General features: G+C 43.3%; 1 protein-coding gene across 1 annotated transcript in view; it reads left to right on the top strand.

The window, feature by feature from the left end:
• Positions 1-1,306: 1,306 nt before the first annotated feature.
• KIF28P (Kinesin-like protein KIF28P) overlaps positions 1,307-15,905 on the top strand; it is a 71,503-nt gene continuing 56,904 nt past the window's right edge. The window contains exons 1-3 of the mRNA XM_055147496.1: positions 1,307-1,465; positions 12,086-12,289; positions 15,434-15,469. Of these exons, the coding sequence (XP_055003471.1) occupies positions 1,307-1,465; positions 12,086-12,289; positions 15,434-15,469 (399 nt within the window). The remainder of the gene's footprint in view (positions 1,466-12,085; positions 12,290-15,433; positions 15,470-15,905) is intronic.

Below are 15,905 nucleotides of genomic sequence, written 5' to 3'. Positions count from 1 at the left end.
CCCAGCAATACACTTATTGGCAACTATCCCCCAAACACAAAAACAATTTGAAAGGATATATGCATACCTATTTTCATCACAGTGCTTAGTATAATAACCAAGATAGGGAAATATCCAAATGCCCAAATATGAATAAATGGATCAAGAAGCTGTGGAATACCACGCAGCTCTAAGAAAGAAAAAAAAACTATGCAGTTTGCAGCAACATGGAGGAACTAGAGGATATAATGCTGAGTGAAATCAGAAAGGGATAGTATAAAATAATCTCTCGTGTGGGATTTAAAAATAGACACGGGCCGGACCAATAGGATAATGAGTAAGCCTTGCACATTGCTGACCTGGGTTCAATCCCTAGCATCCCATATGGTGCCACAAGCACTGCTAGGAGTAATTCCTAAGTGTGGAGCCAGGAGTAACCCCTGACTATCGCTATGTGTGACCCAGAAACCTAAAGAGATTCACATCAAAGTAGCAACAAAGGATACACAACAACTAATTCATGCAACTGAATTTGCAGGGGTGGGCTTGAAGGGGAGGGCCTTTGGAGTCCTTGGGAGAAGGAGGTGGTTACACTGGTGATGTGATAGTTGTGTTGTAATTTTTGTGCGTGAGAAACCATCACTAACAGTTGTAAATCACAGAATCTCAAAAATAAAAGTAAACTGTTTTGGTTTGGAGGACATATACATTAGTCCTTTGGAGTTACTCCCCACAAGATGCTCAGGGTTTTAGGGACCATGGAGGTGCTGGAGATTGATACAGGGCTCCCATATGCTAAGCATACACTATAATTGAAATATCATTCCCTTTGAACCATCTCCCCAACCCACAAAGTCTTTTTGACTCTCAGAATTACCAAAAACTGTATAGGTGTTTCCTCATTGAATGGCCCATAGGACCATTTCCAGACTTTAAATGGTAGGTTTTGGTTTTTGGTTTTTTTCCGTTAGTAGTTTCCATCAGTCTCACAAGGGAATGAGACCCTGACATCTTTACTACAGTCATGATGGAAGTTGATCTCTACACTGCAGTAGTTTCTAATGTACTGTTGTTAGACAGTGGGTAGATTATCTTCAGGACATTAATATGACTGAAAACAAGCCTTTCAAAAATTCTGAGAGAGTATGAGAATAACTGGTTGTCTAAATGCTGCTAATAATAAAATGAATGAATATTAAGTTCCTGTCTTAATTTCTTAACTGTATCGAGGCTTCGGAGACAACATGAATGATAAAAACTATTTGACTCTGAATTTTCAACTTCACTACAGAGAGAGAAGAATTCTGGGAGCAAATGTGTGATTTCCATGCATTCAAGGACTACCACCACTATACAGGACCCGAAGAATCCTGAACATACGAAGACCTTTACTTTTGACCTGGCATATTGGTCTCACAACGGATTTCAAAAGGATAAAGATGGTGTGTTTATTTCAGCTGACTCTAGCAGTAAATTTGCAGGCCAGGTAAAGAGTACAAATTTTAAAAGCACAACTTCAATGGAAGATTGGGGTTTTTTTTAATCAATTGTAAATACAATAATTTTATATGAGTATAGTAGTGATATATGTTCCCATATGAGTTTGATTTTAAGGTGTTTTTTTTTTAAGGCCAGACATGAGGTCCAAAGTGAACATGTGGATGGCAAGAGGTGGAGGATTGTCAGGCATGTGGCTCAGAGGGATAGAGTCCGTGCTTTGTGGGAGCTCCAGGTTTAATCCCTAGCACCACCAGTTGTGAATCACACCCCCTGCAAAGAAATATGCACTGACCTGTTTTGAAAATTTTGACTAAGGAAAACTAGAAAAATGGGCTGTGGCTGTGGCTCAAATGGTAGACCATCATCCCTAGCACTACATCCTTCCCTGCCCTGGCCCCCAGCTCCGGGTAACTTTGGGGCACTGCATCTGAGATTCCTGCACTGTTGCACTATGAAAAAGGAATAACTTTAAAAGCGTGGCTAGTAGTGACCCCTGTTGGGCCAGAGATGTGGGTCAGTAGTAGAGCACTTGCCCTTACATAAGTGAAACTCAGGATTCATTCCCCAGCATCACACTTTGTCACTGTCATCCTGTTGCTCATCGATTTGCTCGAGCGGGCACTAGTAACGTTTTGCATTGTGAGACTTATTGTTACTGTGTTTGGCATATCAAATACACCACGGGTAGTTTGCCAGGCTCTGCCGTGCGGACGAGATACTCTCGGTACCTTGCCGGGCTCTCCGAGAGGGGCGGAGGAATCGAACCTGGATCGGCCTCATGCAAGGCAAATGCCCTACGTACTGTGTATTGCTCCAGCACATCACACTTTGTATAGCAACAAAACTTTGTGTAGTATTCAGGATATGAGAGCTTATGGGTTTTAGTCTTTTTCATATGTACTTTTCCATCATAAAGTTGCTCTGTTTGGTTTAGGAACACAGGCAATTAGTGCGTTCAGATGTCACAAAATCTGTGTCAAAATAGGTCTTGTCTGCAAAATGGTACAAAGAGCTCAGTAGCTTCTGGGGTCTGTAGGCTAATAGTTTTCACCAAATTTGGGGAGTTTTTTGCTATAGTGTACTCATACATTTTTGTTCACTCAATCCCTTCTGTGAGTCCAATTATAGGATGCTTGAGTTTGTCCCACAGGTCACTGAGCCTCTGTATTTCTTCCCAGCCTTTATTATCTGTTCTTTGACCCACCATCACCCATACAAATAGTTCTGAACAAACTCACTAAATATCTCATTGACACCTTTGAATGCACTACTCTAGAGCTATACAAATATCAGTCTAACACATAAGAGATCAATCACGGGAGATGGGATTATAAAACCCTCTACCAAAAAAAAAAATCACAAGAAAAGGGGGATGGGGAACAAAGATGTCACAGGTTGACTACACATAGAAAGATAGGAGGTTGAATTGTCCTAACAAAATTATATCAAATGTAAACCAACACGCTGATAACAAAGCATAAATGATCAGCTTTTCCAGGAAAAGCAGGAGCCCTTACTTGACTACAGAAATGCAACCGAATTAATAGATACCATATTAACACTTGTATCACTTGTCATCCCGTTAATCTTCAATTTGCTCGAGGGGCGCCAGTAATGTCTCCATTTGTCCCTATCTCGTGCTAGTGTAGCCCAATGGTATCTGCTCACTCCAGGAACACAAAGAGCCTCAAACCATTTGTTCAGGGTTTTGACGAAGAAGTCTGACCATTCTGTTGGCAGGCGGCCACATGGTCTTTTGACATCCTGTGGAATTCAGTTGATAACAGCTCTAGTCCAGCAGTTGTCTCTAAATCGAATTACGTGTCCGGCCCATCTGATTTTCGACACGTTGGCAAATGAGGCAGCGTCCCTGATCCTTGATGTTGACAGAGGCCGGAACCTCTCCAGACCTTTTCTGGAACTCTGGATTCCTTCTCTCACTTGAGTGAAATGTGATATTCCAAGCAGAGCTATTTCGATTCCTCTTTGGGATACCCTAAATAGCATTCTTGTCCTGTTTTTGTAGGGCCTAGAACTCTGAGGTATATGTTAGTGCAGGAAGAATGGCGGAGTCGAAAAGATGTGCCCGGAGCCAGAGGTTCTTAACAACCTCTTAACAGCTTCTTCGACACTCTTGAAGGCAGTTCTGGTGCCAAGTCATTCCTCATGTTGAGTTTGGAGATGTTCGTTCCGCTGAGAGCCAATGGAACATCAGTTCGTTTTTCATCAACATTGTCTTGTTGAGATTCAGCTGCAGTCCGACCTTTCCACACGCGGTCAAAGTCAGCCAGCATTTGTGCTGCTTGGCTAATGTTTGGTATTATTAGAATGATGTCATCAGTGAAGCAGAGCTGGTGTAGCTGCCGACCATCTATCTTCACTCCCATTCCTTCCCATTCCAGTTGTCCAATGACATTCTTGAGGGTGGCACTGAAGAGTTTTGATGAAATGGTATCGCTCTGCCGAAACCCCTCTTTTTACGTCGATGATCACTTCCTTGTCGAATGGTGAGATCCTGGTGGTGAATCCGTTATACAGCTCACGGAGGATCATGATGTACTGAATTTGAATGCCCTGTTTGGCTAGGGCTTCGATGACCGCTTCAGTCTCAACAGAATCAAAGGCCTTCTTTAAATCGATGAACATTAAACAAAGTGGCATCTTGAACTCTCGCAAAACTTCAATGAGTTTGTGGATATGGTTGATCATGCTGAATCCTTTTCAGAACCCAGCTTGCTCGCATGATTGTCCTTCATCTAGTGTTCTGCCTATTTTATTCAGGATGACTTGAGTGAACAACTTGTAGACGACAGACAAAAGGCAGATTGGGCGATAGTTGCCAATGTCGTGGATGTCTCCCATCTTGTACAACAGAACAGTCCTGCTGGTTTTCCATTGGGACAGAACCTTGTGTTCAGACAGGTAGCGTGTGAAGTGCCGAGCCAGTGTATTGACGAGTACTGGTGGTAGATTCTTCAGGTGTTCGGGTCAGACCTTTTCTGGACCAGGTGCTGTACACATCTTTATTGACAAAATGGCATGTTGGGTTTTGGAAGAGAGAACGTTGGGAACGATATATCTATCCTGCGGAATTTGGTATGTGGGCAGGTGGATGTGGCTATTGAAGAGATCCGAGTAGAAGTCGTGAATAATCCTCTCCATTGCCTTTCTGGAAGATGTGATAGATCCATCAGGACGTCGGAGGGCAGTCATCTTGGTCTTGTAGTTGGCAAAGGAAAGGCGAGTGTTGCAAATACTTTTCCCAGCTTCTGCTGCATGGGCCAATATTACTGCTCTTCTCTCTTTGAGGTCTTCTTTTATCAGTTCTCTGCACAGCTTTGCGAGCTCAGATGTTAACTTCTGATTGCCTGAGGCTCGTGCCAAACCACGTTGGTGAATGAGCTCGAGAGTTTCCAAAGACAGGCATCTGTTTGTGGCTTTCCCACTCTCGGCATTCCTCCTGCAGTCACGGAGGTGCTGAACCAGTGGATTGTATTGCTCGTCAGTGTTGTCAACGACGGCATCTTCCCACATTGCCGAAATAGTGCCAAAGAGCTCCCAGTTGGTGGTCATTCTGGGAGTTCTCTTCTTAAACTTAAATGTTGCCGTCCTTTCTCCCCGCTCTTTGAAGCAGAATTTTGCACAAAGGAGACGGTGGTCTGATCCCATTTGGAATTTTGGGACAACAGCGACATTCGTCAGGCAAAACCTTTGGTTGAATATGATGTGGTCAATTTCATTGTGGGACTGTCCACTGGGAGACTCCCATGTCCAGCGTTTAGATTCGGCCTTCTGGAACTGTGAGTTAACATGGATGGTCTTGGTCTTTATTTACTTTTGGACTGGAGCGATAGCACAGCGGTTAAGGCATTTGCCTTGCATGTGGCCGACTCAGGCTCGATTCCTCTGTCCCTCTCGGAGAGCCTGGCAAGCTACCAAGAGTATCCCACCTGCACAGCAGAGCCTGGCAAGCTACCCATGGCATATTTGATATGTCAAAAACAGTAACAACAAGTCTTACAATGGAGACAATACTGGTGCCTGCTCGAGCAAATTGATGAACAACGGGACTACAGTGCTACAGTGCTATTTACTTTTACTTTTTTTCTTTTATGTTAACAATGAAAATAAATATATTAAAATTAAAGAAAATTACAGAGGCTATAGCCACACAGGAGACTAGACTTCACAACAAAAAATATTTCATAATTATTAATTCAGAAGATAATCCAAATGAGTAAGCACAGCACTTCAAAGTACATGAAGCATAAGATAACACATATTAAAGGGGAACAGATAAATCTACAATTATTGTTGATGATTTTATTATTCCTTCCAGGAATGGTTTGAACAAGTAACCAAAAATTATATTTTATAAAACAAGAAAAATAATCAAAATGATATTTTATAAAAAACTGTTATCCTGACAGTTACAGAACACTTTTTTTTCCACACCCGCTCTCAGCACTGCAGAGTATTTTTCAAGTGAACATGAATTTTTATTACCATAGACTATATTCTGGATCCTAAAATTAGTCTTTGTAAGTGAAAAATGACTAAACTTGAATGATGTTCTCTGATCATGGTAGAATTAAACTTAAATGACAGAAAATTTATAAATATTTAGAAAGTAATGTACTTCTAAATAATCCATAGTCCATTTACTTCTTAATTCAAGAAGTAAACAAAGGAAATTAGTAATAATTTTGGACTGAGTGAAAGTTAAAACGTCTATCAAAATGTGAGAGCCAGAGAGAGCGAGAGCGAGAGCAAGAGAGAGAGAGAGAGAGAGAAGAAAATGCCTGCCATAGAAAGAGGCTGCAGGGGTGGAGAGGTGATGGGAGGGAAACTGGGGACACTAGTGCTGGGAAACGTACATTATGAGGGATGGGTGTTGGAACACTGTGTGACTGAAACTAATCATGAACAGCTTTGCAAGAGTCTATCTCACAGTAATTCAATAAAAAATAAAGTTTGACCAAAAAAAAATCAAATTTAGCCAGTGCTGTCTTTAGGAAAGATAAATAAAAGAGAGGAAGGTAACTAACATATATAGAGAAAAAAAATAAGGCCTGGGGCTGGAGTGATAGCACAGCAGGTAGGGCGTTTGCCTTGCACACAGCTGACCCAGGTTCAATTCCCAGCATCCCATATGGTCCCCTGAGCACCACCAGGAGTAATTCCTGAGTGCATGAGCCAGGAATAGCCCCTGTGCATTGCCAGGTGTAACCCTCCCCCCCAAGAAAAGCAAAAAAAACAAAAAACAAAAAACAAAACGCCAGAGTGATAATACAGTGAGTAGGGCATTCACTTTGCATGCAACCAATCTTGGTTTGATCTCTCACATCCCATATGATTCCTGGAACCCACCAGAAGTAGTTCCACTGCAAAGAACCAGGATTCAGCTCTGAACATCACCTGGTGCGGCCTAAAACAAAACAGAACAAATTATTGGGGTTGGAGTGATAGTACAGTGGGTAGGGGATTTTGCCTTGAATGCAGCTGACTTGGTTTGATCCCTGGTACTCCATATGGTCCCCCAAGCCCACCAGGAGTGACCCCTGAGCATTTCCAGGTGTGGCCCCCCAAAACAAAAATGAAACATTTGTCAAAATTTTTCTATTCCTAGATTTTATCCCCACCTAGCACAGCATAATTTTTCAAGCACCACCAGGTGTAACCCCTGAGTGCTACCAGGTGTGACCAAAACAACATGCACAAAAAATAATAAATACTTGCCTTGCACGAGGTTGTGGTCATGAACCCCAGCAGTATGTATGCATCCCCGAATAACACTGAGTGGTCCCAAAACAACAAAACTAACTAATGCATGTCCTTAAAAACACCTGTATAATGGGTGCTGGAGTTATAGTACAGTAGGTAGGGCTCTTGCATTGCACGCAGCAACCTCAGTTTGATCTCTGGAACTTACATGGTCCCCCACACCCTACCAGGAGTGATCCCTGAGCTCAGAGCCAGGAGGAATTCCTGAGAACCTCTGGTATGCCCCTCTCCCTCAAAAAACACTCACATACACATTTTTATAGTAGCTTCCTATTTAATAGTTACAAAAATAGAAGCAATTCAAATATGTTCCATCTTGTAATTAGATAATAAAAGTGTGATATCTTTATAAGATAGAATGCAATTCAGCAGTAAAAGGAGTTTATGATTACATGTGAAAACATGGATGACTCTCTAAGCATTGTACTAGGTTAAGAAAATGTATGTAGGGGCTAGAGAAATAGTATAACGGGTAGGGTGTTTGCCTTGCATGGGTTCAATTCCTGGCATTCTGTATAGTCCCCTGAGCATCACTAGGAGTAATTCCTGAGTGCAAAGCAAGGAGTAAGCCCTGAGCATTGTTGGGTGTGGCCCAAACCTTCTCTCCCTCAAAAAAGTATATCTAGATATATCATTGATAGGCAGATATTAAAAATGGAAGGAAGAAATTGAGTGTAAAGTTGGCACAAAGGAGTTTCTGAAAATGAGTTTCTTATATGTTAAGCTGGTTTATGGTGGTTGCTACATAACTAAACACATTTATCAAAACTCATAGAACCATTAATATGTAAATGTCATTAATGTTAATATAATATTGCATCAATAAATTTTCCAAATAATAAAAGCACTTCAGTATGCTTGATATAGGGCCAGAGAGATAGTACAGTGGTAAGGTGCTTACTTTGCTTTTGGCTGACCCAGTTATATTCCCTGCACCACATAAGGTCCCCATGGTTCCACCAGGCATGATCCCTGGACAAAACACTGAGCACCACCAGGTGTGTTCTAAAAACACAAATATTTTTTCTAAAAAAATAAAATACCAAAGGAGAAACTTACCCAAGCAAGTGAACAGTCCTACACCAAAAATTATTATTAATGGAATCCTTTATTAAAATTTCAATTGCATTTTTTCACAGAACAAGCTATCATAACTTAAGACACCCCAAGATACCCCCCAAAATAGCCAAATCGCTGTATCACTGTGTCACTGTCATCCCACTGATCATCGGTTTGCTCAAGCGGGTGCCAGTAATGTCTCCATTTGTCCTTGCCCTGAGATTTTAGCAGCCTCTCTTCACTCGTTCTTCCCATTGGTGCCGCATTGGAGGCTCTTTCAGGGTCAGGAGAATGAGACCCATCATTGTTACTGTATTTGGCATATTAAATACACCACGGAGAGCTTGCCAGGCTCTGCCATGTGGGCAGGATGCTTTTGGTACCTTGCCAGGTCCTCTGAAAGGGAGAACTAGGCTATAAAAGGTCTTGCAGCCAAAGATGCGGTCACACGCTTCCGGGAGCTTGGTTTTATGGTCTCTGGATGTTGGCCATTGATGAAATTACATGACACCAGAGGCAGTTTCTGGTGTGACCGCCTAGCTACTGGAAAATGGGGGATCTGGGCAGAAGAGGCCCAGTCCCAATCCAAACAGTCTTGGAGATCTCAGCCCCAGGTCCCGCACACCTGGGTTCCTCTGCCGGTTCCTTCATGCACGAGGCTCGTCTGAACGTGTGGAGAGTGGCCTTGAGCATGGCTGTGGCTGGGTTCCAGAGGTCTTCGGCTGCTAGGGCTCTGCTAGCCAAATCAGTTAGAGCAAAGCTGAAAGCAAACATTTCAAACTATTTACAAAGCTATACTAATCAAAGCAGTATAGATTGGAAATCAAACACACTGGGGCCAACGAGAATAGTATTCAGTTTAGAGAACATGAATGTGCCCAAGCCAGGTTCTATCCATAGTACAACATGACAGCCATGGAACCACCAGCCTTGTTTGTTGAACAAGTATTGCTGATAGTGGCCCCTGGCTCCCTGAGCATTGCAGGGAAGGCAAAAAATATTAATCATGTCAACCAATTGGACAGAATAGATGAAACAGAAATTAATCTACATATATGTAGTCAATTAATTTACAACAAAGGAACCAGTGAGTACAATGGGGAAATGATAGTCTTTTCGATAAACAGTGTTGGGTAAAATGGACAGCTCTTGCAAAAAATAAAATAAAATTGCACAAAATATACAAATAAACCCCAATATAGAGTAAAGACTTGACTATCAAACCACAAACAAAATTTATAGAAGAAATTATGGGGTAAACTTAATACCAAAAGCAAAAATCAAACCAAAAGACCTTCATGCATAAAAGGAAACTATCAACAAAATAAAAGGTAATTTATGGAATAGGAGAAAAGATTTTCAAATCATATCTACTTAGAGGTTAAAATGCTCATTGAGTGTTAGAAAGATAGTACAGTGGGAAGGGCTGACCCAGATTTGATCATGACACCTCATATGGTTCCCCTGAGTCCTGCTAGGAATGATCCCAACACAGCATAAACCTCCAGAGTAATCTCAGGAGTAAGCCCTGAACAATGCCAAGTGTAGACCACCCCACTCCCAACAAAACAAAAGCACATAAGAATATACAATGAGCTGCCACCAAGATGTGACCCCGGGGGCCGCATGTATGTGCAGCCTCTCCGCAGCTGTATGAACGTGACTCCAGACACCAGCTAAATTTTTAGGCATTGGCAGCTCCTCGCAGAATGTCTCTAGACTGAGAACTAAGCCGCGGCCCCATGCCCGTCCAGGAGGGGAAAGGTATTTCTCTCTCTCGCCTCTTCCTTGCCGGGGGTGAAGGGCGTGGTAACCGCCATATTATGACGACCACAGATAGGGTTTACAAGCTTGCAATGATCCAATGCCTGGAAGAAATCCCCCTGGAGTTAGTTGCTAAAGTACAGAAATCCAAAATCCAAATCCAAGACCTTATATCCCTTCACAACAGGTCTGATTCTAGTGGGGTACTCCTAACAATAATAGTGAGGTTTGTGTTGAAATATTGAATGCAACCAAGGTAAATAGAAAGTGAAGTGAAATTTATCAGTTGCAAGGTGGGTGGGGGGCGCGGGATGGGAGGTGTACTATTTTCTTCTTCTTTTTTTTTTGGTGGTGGGATATGGGCACCGGTGAAGGGATGGTTGTTTCAGCATTGTATAACTGAGACTTAAGCCTGAAAGCATTGTAATTTTCCACATGGTGATTCAATAAAAAAATTAAAATTTTTTTTAAAAAAGAATATACAATGAGTGTTGGAGAAATACTATAGTAGGTAGGGCATTTACCTTGCACGTGGCAAACCCGGGTTCAATCCCCAGCACCTGAGCACTGCCATGAGTGATTCCTGAGCACAGAGCCAGTAATAAGCCCTACACACTACTGGTGGGCCCTTTCCCAAAATCATACATATGTACAGTGAAAAAGTGTCCAACTTCATTAAGTGATTGGTGAAATGCAAATTAATACAATAATATAATACTGGTGTATTCGTGAGAATGACAGATTTAAAAACTGGGAGTATTAAGTTAGTATTTGCATCTTTCCCGTAAACAAAAACTATTTAAATCTAATGTGTATACTGAAACAAATTAAACCTGGCATGCTTACTTCCTGTTTTATTGGTGTAATATTGATATTGTACCCTTAGAAACAGCTCAGGTAAAACAGTTATTGCTGAGGGGCTGAGGTTATAGTACAGCAGGTAGGGCATCTAGCCAATCCAGGTTCAATCTTCGGCATCCCATATGGTTCTCCATGCACCACCAGGTATAATTTCTTTTGATTAAAAAGAAAAGAAAACTGATTGCTGGCAATGGTCATAGCCAGATCATGAGGATCAGGCATATCCTCTGTTTCAAGCAGTTGTGGGCTCTAGCATCTGTGTCTTCTTCTCTTGGAGAAGGGGAGAGGCACGCCTGGCAGTGCTCAAGGCTTACTCTGGGTTCTGTGCACAAGGACTCACTCCTAGTAGTACTCAGGAAGTAGCCACTTGCCAAATAAGAGCTTACCCTCTCTCCCCTTCATCCTCCCACCCTTCACCTACTACTTTTATGTCTCCCTCTTTTGGAACCATTAGGTTTTTTGAAAAAAGGGACTTATCAGCTAAAATCAGTGGTGTTGTGGTTTGAATTTAAGAACAAAGCTAAAAACACACTTTAATCATTTGCTTCCTTGATGCATAGACGATTTTTCTCTTTTTCCCTTTTTCCTTTTCTCCTCCTCTTCTTCTCCCCCTTCTCTTCCTTCTCCTTCTCCTCTTCTTTTATCTCCTCCTCCTTCTCCTCCTCTTCCTCTTCTTCCTTTATCCTCCTCCTCTTCTTCCTCCCCCTCTTTCTCCTCTCCCTATTCCCCCTCCTCTCCTTTTGTTTTGGGGCCACTTGGCTGTACTCAGGGTTTATTCCTGGATCTGTACTCAGTGATCACTCGTGATGGGGCTCAGAGGACCATATGTGGTGCCAGATATCAAAGCCAGGTTTTGCTACAGGAAAGGCAAGAGCCTTATCCGCTGTACTATCTGTCTGATTGCTGAATGTTAAAGACCAAGCCCGTGTTTTGGCAGTTTTAAAATGCTCAGGTCCATCAAAGATGGACAACACTAGCTGTTGAAGATATACCTGATGTGATCCATAGTGAGCAACTTAGTGCATTGGTTCTATGACAGCATCTGAGTTGTCTTTCAAGTCCTAAGACTAACTTAGATGAAGTTGATCAAAACCAGAATATAAGAACTGTGCTGAACTGTTGCCTGTGACCTTTTCAGAGAGATGTGTACAACGATCTTGGCAGGGAAATTCTGGACAGCGCTTGGCAAGGCTATAATGCTACTCTCCTGGCGTATGGCCAAACTGGCTCTGGAAAAAGCTATTCCATGATGGGCTTTGGTGCAAATAAGGGTATCATCCCAAACATATGTGAGGAGCTCTTTCAAGCAATTGAGAACCGACAGAGAAACCAAGAATACCAGGTATTATTCTAGAATGCCTTTTTAAAAACATCTTTTCCCTTCCCTGCTTTGCTATGGTAATGTCACTGAAATGACCAGGGATCACATCCACACTTGGTTGTGGCACTTGGTTATAACACACACTTCTGGTGTGGAGCCTGCAAGGACGAGGGTGTATCCCAAACAGCTCAGTCTGTGGTACTGTGTGATGTTGGGATCAAACTCATGGTCTCATGGATGCAAGGCAGATGTTTTTTGTTTGAGCAATCCCTGGGGCCCTAAAAAGATTTTTTTTTTAAATTTGGGGAGAGGGGTTGGACCACACCCAGCAGTGCTCAGGGGTCACTCCTGGCGGTGCTCAGGGAACCATATGTGGTGCTGGGGATCAAAACAGGACTTGTTATTGTAAAAGGCAAGCACCTTAACCCTGTACTGTTTCTTCAGCCCAGAGAAACTTCTTCAAGGAACTTTCATTTCATCTTAGAAATTCACCACCCTAACTAAAAGGTATCAACATCTCTATATGAAGGAAATGTTACTTTTCATACCAAAATTTTTATATGATCCTAAAATAGTACTGAAGCTAAACTGTAGAATTTTTATGGTTTTGTGGAAGCAGAGAAGCTTCCTTTCGTTGCTGTGTGTGCATGACTGGAGTCGCACAGGTGGTGTGCCCTTTGGGGTTGCCTGTGTGCCTGGGACACAGCCACAGTGAGGGCTCGCACCCTGACACTTCTGAGCTCTCAAACTCTGTACAGCTGCAGGGCCAGCAGCCCCGACAGCAGAGCTCTGGGCACTGCGCTGGGAAGCTGGGTATAATCGCAAGGGATATCTGTGAACATAATGTTCTATAAACGGCAGAAGAGGTTACTTTTTTGTAGCAAAAATTTCATAATGAGGGTCTGGAGCGATGAGCACAGCGGGTAGGTCGTTTGCCTTGCCCACGGAGGCTCCCCGCCAGCGGCACCCCTGCACTTGCCGCCGCCCCAGTATTCGTCCCCAGGGCGCGCGGGGGGGGGGGGGAGTGGGGAGGACGGGGAGGAGGCGCCCCGAAGCAGGGGAGAGAGTGAGGGGAGGTGGCTGCTGAGCCCCGCTGCTGAAGGCCGGCGGGATTGTGCATCGCGGTCGCCTGGACTCACGATCTAGACCCACTCCCCTCCTCCCACCCCTCTTCGTTTCTGACCCCATCAGGCGGGGCGTTTGCCTTGCACAAGGCCGACCCGGGTTCGATTCGTCTGTCCCTCTCCGAGAGCCCAGCAAGCTACCGAGAGTATCCTGCCTGCACGGCAGAGCTTGGCAAGCTACGCGTGGCATATTCGATATGCCAAAGACAGTAAAAACAAGTCTCACAATAGAGACGTTACTGGTGCCCGCTCGAGCAAATCGATGAACAATGGGACTACAGTGCTACAGTGCAGTGCTACATGATTACTATAAAGTTTATGTCAGGCACTGCTAGCTAACAATACTGCCAGTTTAACAATCCTACCAATACACTGCACTAACTATTATATAAATGTGGTCTCTCAAAATACCTGACACAGTATTTTTGGATGCCATTGACCAACAGGTCGCTGAAACTGCAGAAAGCTGAACTGCAGAGAAGGAAACACAACCAAGTCCAAAAGAGCACTGAGATTAGAGAGCTGTAGAGAGCTGTAGCTCTTGCCTTGCACACAGCTGACCATGGTCCTTCAAGTACTGCCAGGAATCATTTCCTGAGCACAGAGCCAGGAACAGTCACTGAGCACTGCTGAGTGTGGACCAAGCACACCCCCCACAAAAAAGAGAGCATCAGATTGTCCATTTTAAGTGGGTGATATGTAAATTTTGTCCCGCAAGCTCTTGAGAACTGGAGCTGAAAGGCGCCTCCATCCCTCCCCTGTTTCTGCTCTACTGCTCCTTAATTTACCCACTGAAACTTTTTAGCTGTTTGCTGCAGTATCTATCTCCATAATTTAGTTTTTTTCCTCTTGATACTTGGGATCCAACACAGAGGCTCATTCCTGGGAGGCGTGTGCTCTACCGCTGACTACATTCCCTGCTTCTGTCACAGCATTTTAAAATTGTGTTGACTTTTTCTCTTTCTAGGAAACCATTTTGGCATTGTCAACTCAGTAGAACCCACCGCAGTAGAAGGCAATGTAGAAGTAGAAGAGAAAAACCACAGAACTTTTTCTCTATTGTTCATTTCCGCCCCTCTTCCGCATTGGAGGTCTTCTTCCATGTCACTCCTTGGCCCTTTTGTTCATTTTACTTAATTTGATCTGGGGACCACACCCAGCAGTGCTCATGGTTTACTCCTGGCTCTGCTCAGAGGGATCACTCTGGGTGGGGTTCAGGCGACCATATGTTGAACCTGGGTTGGCGGTGTTTAAGACAAACCCCCTTACCCTCTCCACTATCTCTCCAGCCTTGTGTTTATTTAAAAGATGGGATTGAAGCTAGTTGGAAACTGTGGGTCTGAGAGGGGGTGTGATGATGGCTAACTGTCAGTATCTCAGAGCCTTCTCACCAAACTAGAGCCATTTGTATTCTTCCAATATCCACATTAATAGGTGTGAGCATTGAAGCAGTGTTCCCCATCCATAGGCTGTAAATACCTGTCTTTATTCTCTACCTGCGTTCAACTTGAGGACAGGTACGAGCAATAAAAAAAATAACCTTTCCTATTCCTAGTTGATGGTAAAATACAAACACACACATGTGCACACACACACACACACACATGCATTCACATACACTCATTCACACACACATACTTCCTTTTAAATTTTCTTTCAAGAATTTCCTCCATTAATCATTAAGATTGAGAATCTCATATTTCACATGAAAGGGTTTCAATAGATTTTAATTTTTTCTTTTATTGACATTCATATTGTTTCTTTTTGCTTTGGGTGGGGATTTGAGGGGATTGGACCTCACCAAGCAGTGTTTAAGGGTTACTCTTGGCTCTGCTCAGAAGTGGCTCCTGGGAATACTAGGGCCCAAGTACCATATGACAGACAATATGTGATTCCAGAGGCTTGGGTGGGGGTCGGCTGCTGGCAAGGCAAGAGGCTTACCCCCCATCCTATCTCTCCAGGCTCCCCTGTTGTTCCTTTCCCCCCAAAATATGATTGTTTCTAGAGAATATTTACTTTGTGCTTTTTTTTTTCTACACAGGTTACATTTAGTATGCTGGAAATTTACAATGAACAGGTAAAGGCGGTTTTATTTTCTGACAAATCTGGTGACATTTCCAGTTCAATAAACATCAGAGCAACCTCACTCCAATCCTACAGCTAAAGTTAATATTGTTTAACCCAGTATTGACTCCCTACCTGGGCCTGCTTATTTTTCAGTGGATCCAGCTCATTTTATGTCCCTTTTCTCACACAATGCTTCAGCTTCACAGACATGCCTTTCTCCCCGACGCCTGTCCGTACTCTGCCTGCAGCCTCATTTCCCTTTCTCTACCCTTAAACCAATAAAGGAGCCAGAGAGGGCTGGAGCGATAGTACAGTGGGTAGGGCGTTTGCCTTGCAGGGGCTGACCTGGGTTGGATTCCCAGCATCCCATATGGTCCCCCAGCACCACCAGGAGGAATTCCTGAGTGCATGAGCCAGGAGTAACCCCTGTGCATTGCCGGGTGTGA

Source organism: Sorex araneus, chromosome 9, assembly GCF_027595985.1.
Source record: "Sorex araneus isolate mSorAra2 chromosome 9, mSorAra2.pri, whole genome shotgun sequence".
Lineage (NCBI taxonomy): Eukaryota > Metazoa > Chordata > Mammalia > Eulipotyphla > Soricidae > Sorex > Sorex araneus.
Note: the sequence above shows the minus strand (reverse complement) of the source record. Positions and strands in the feature narration are given on the sequence as shown.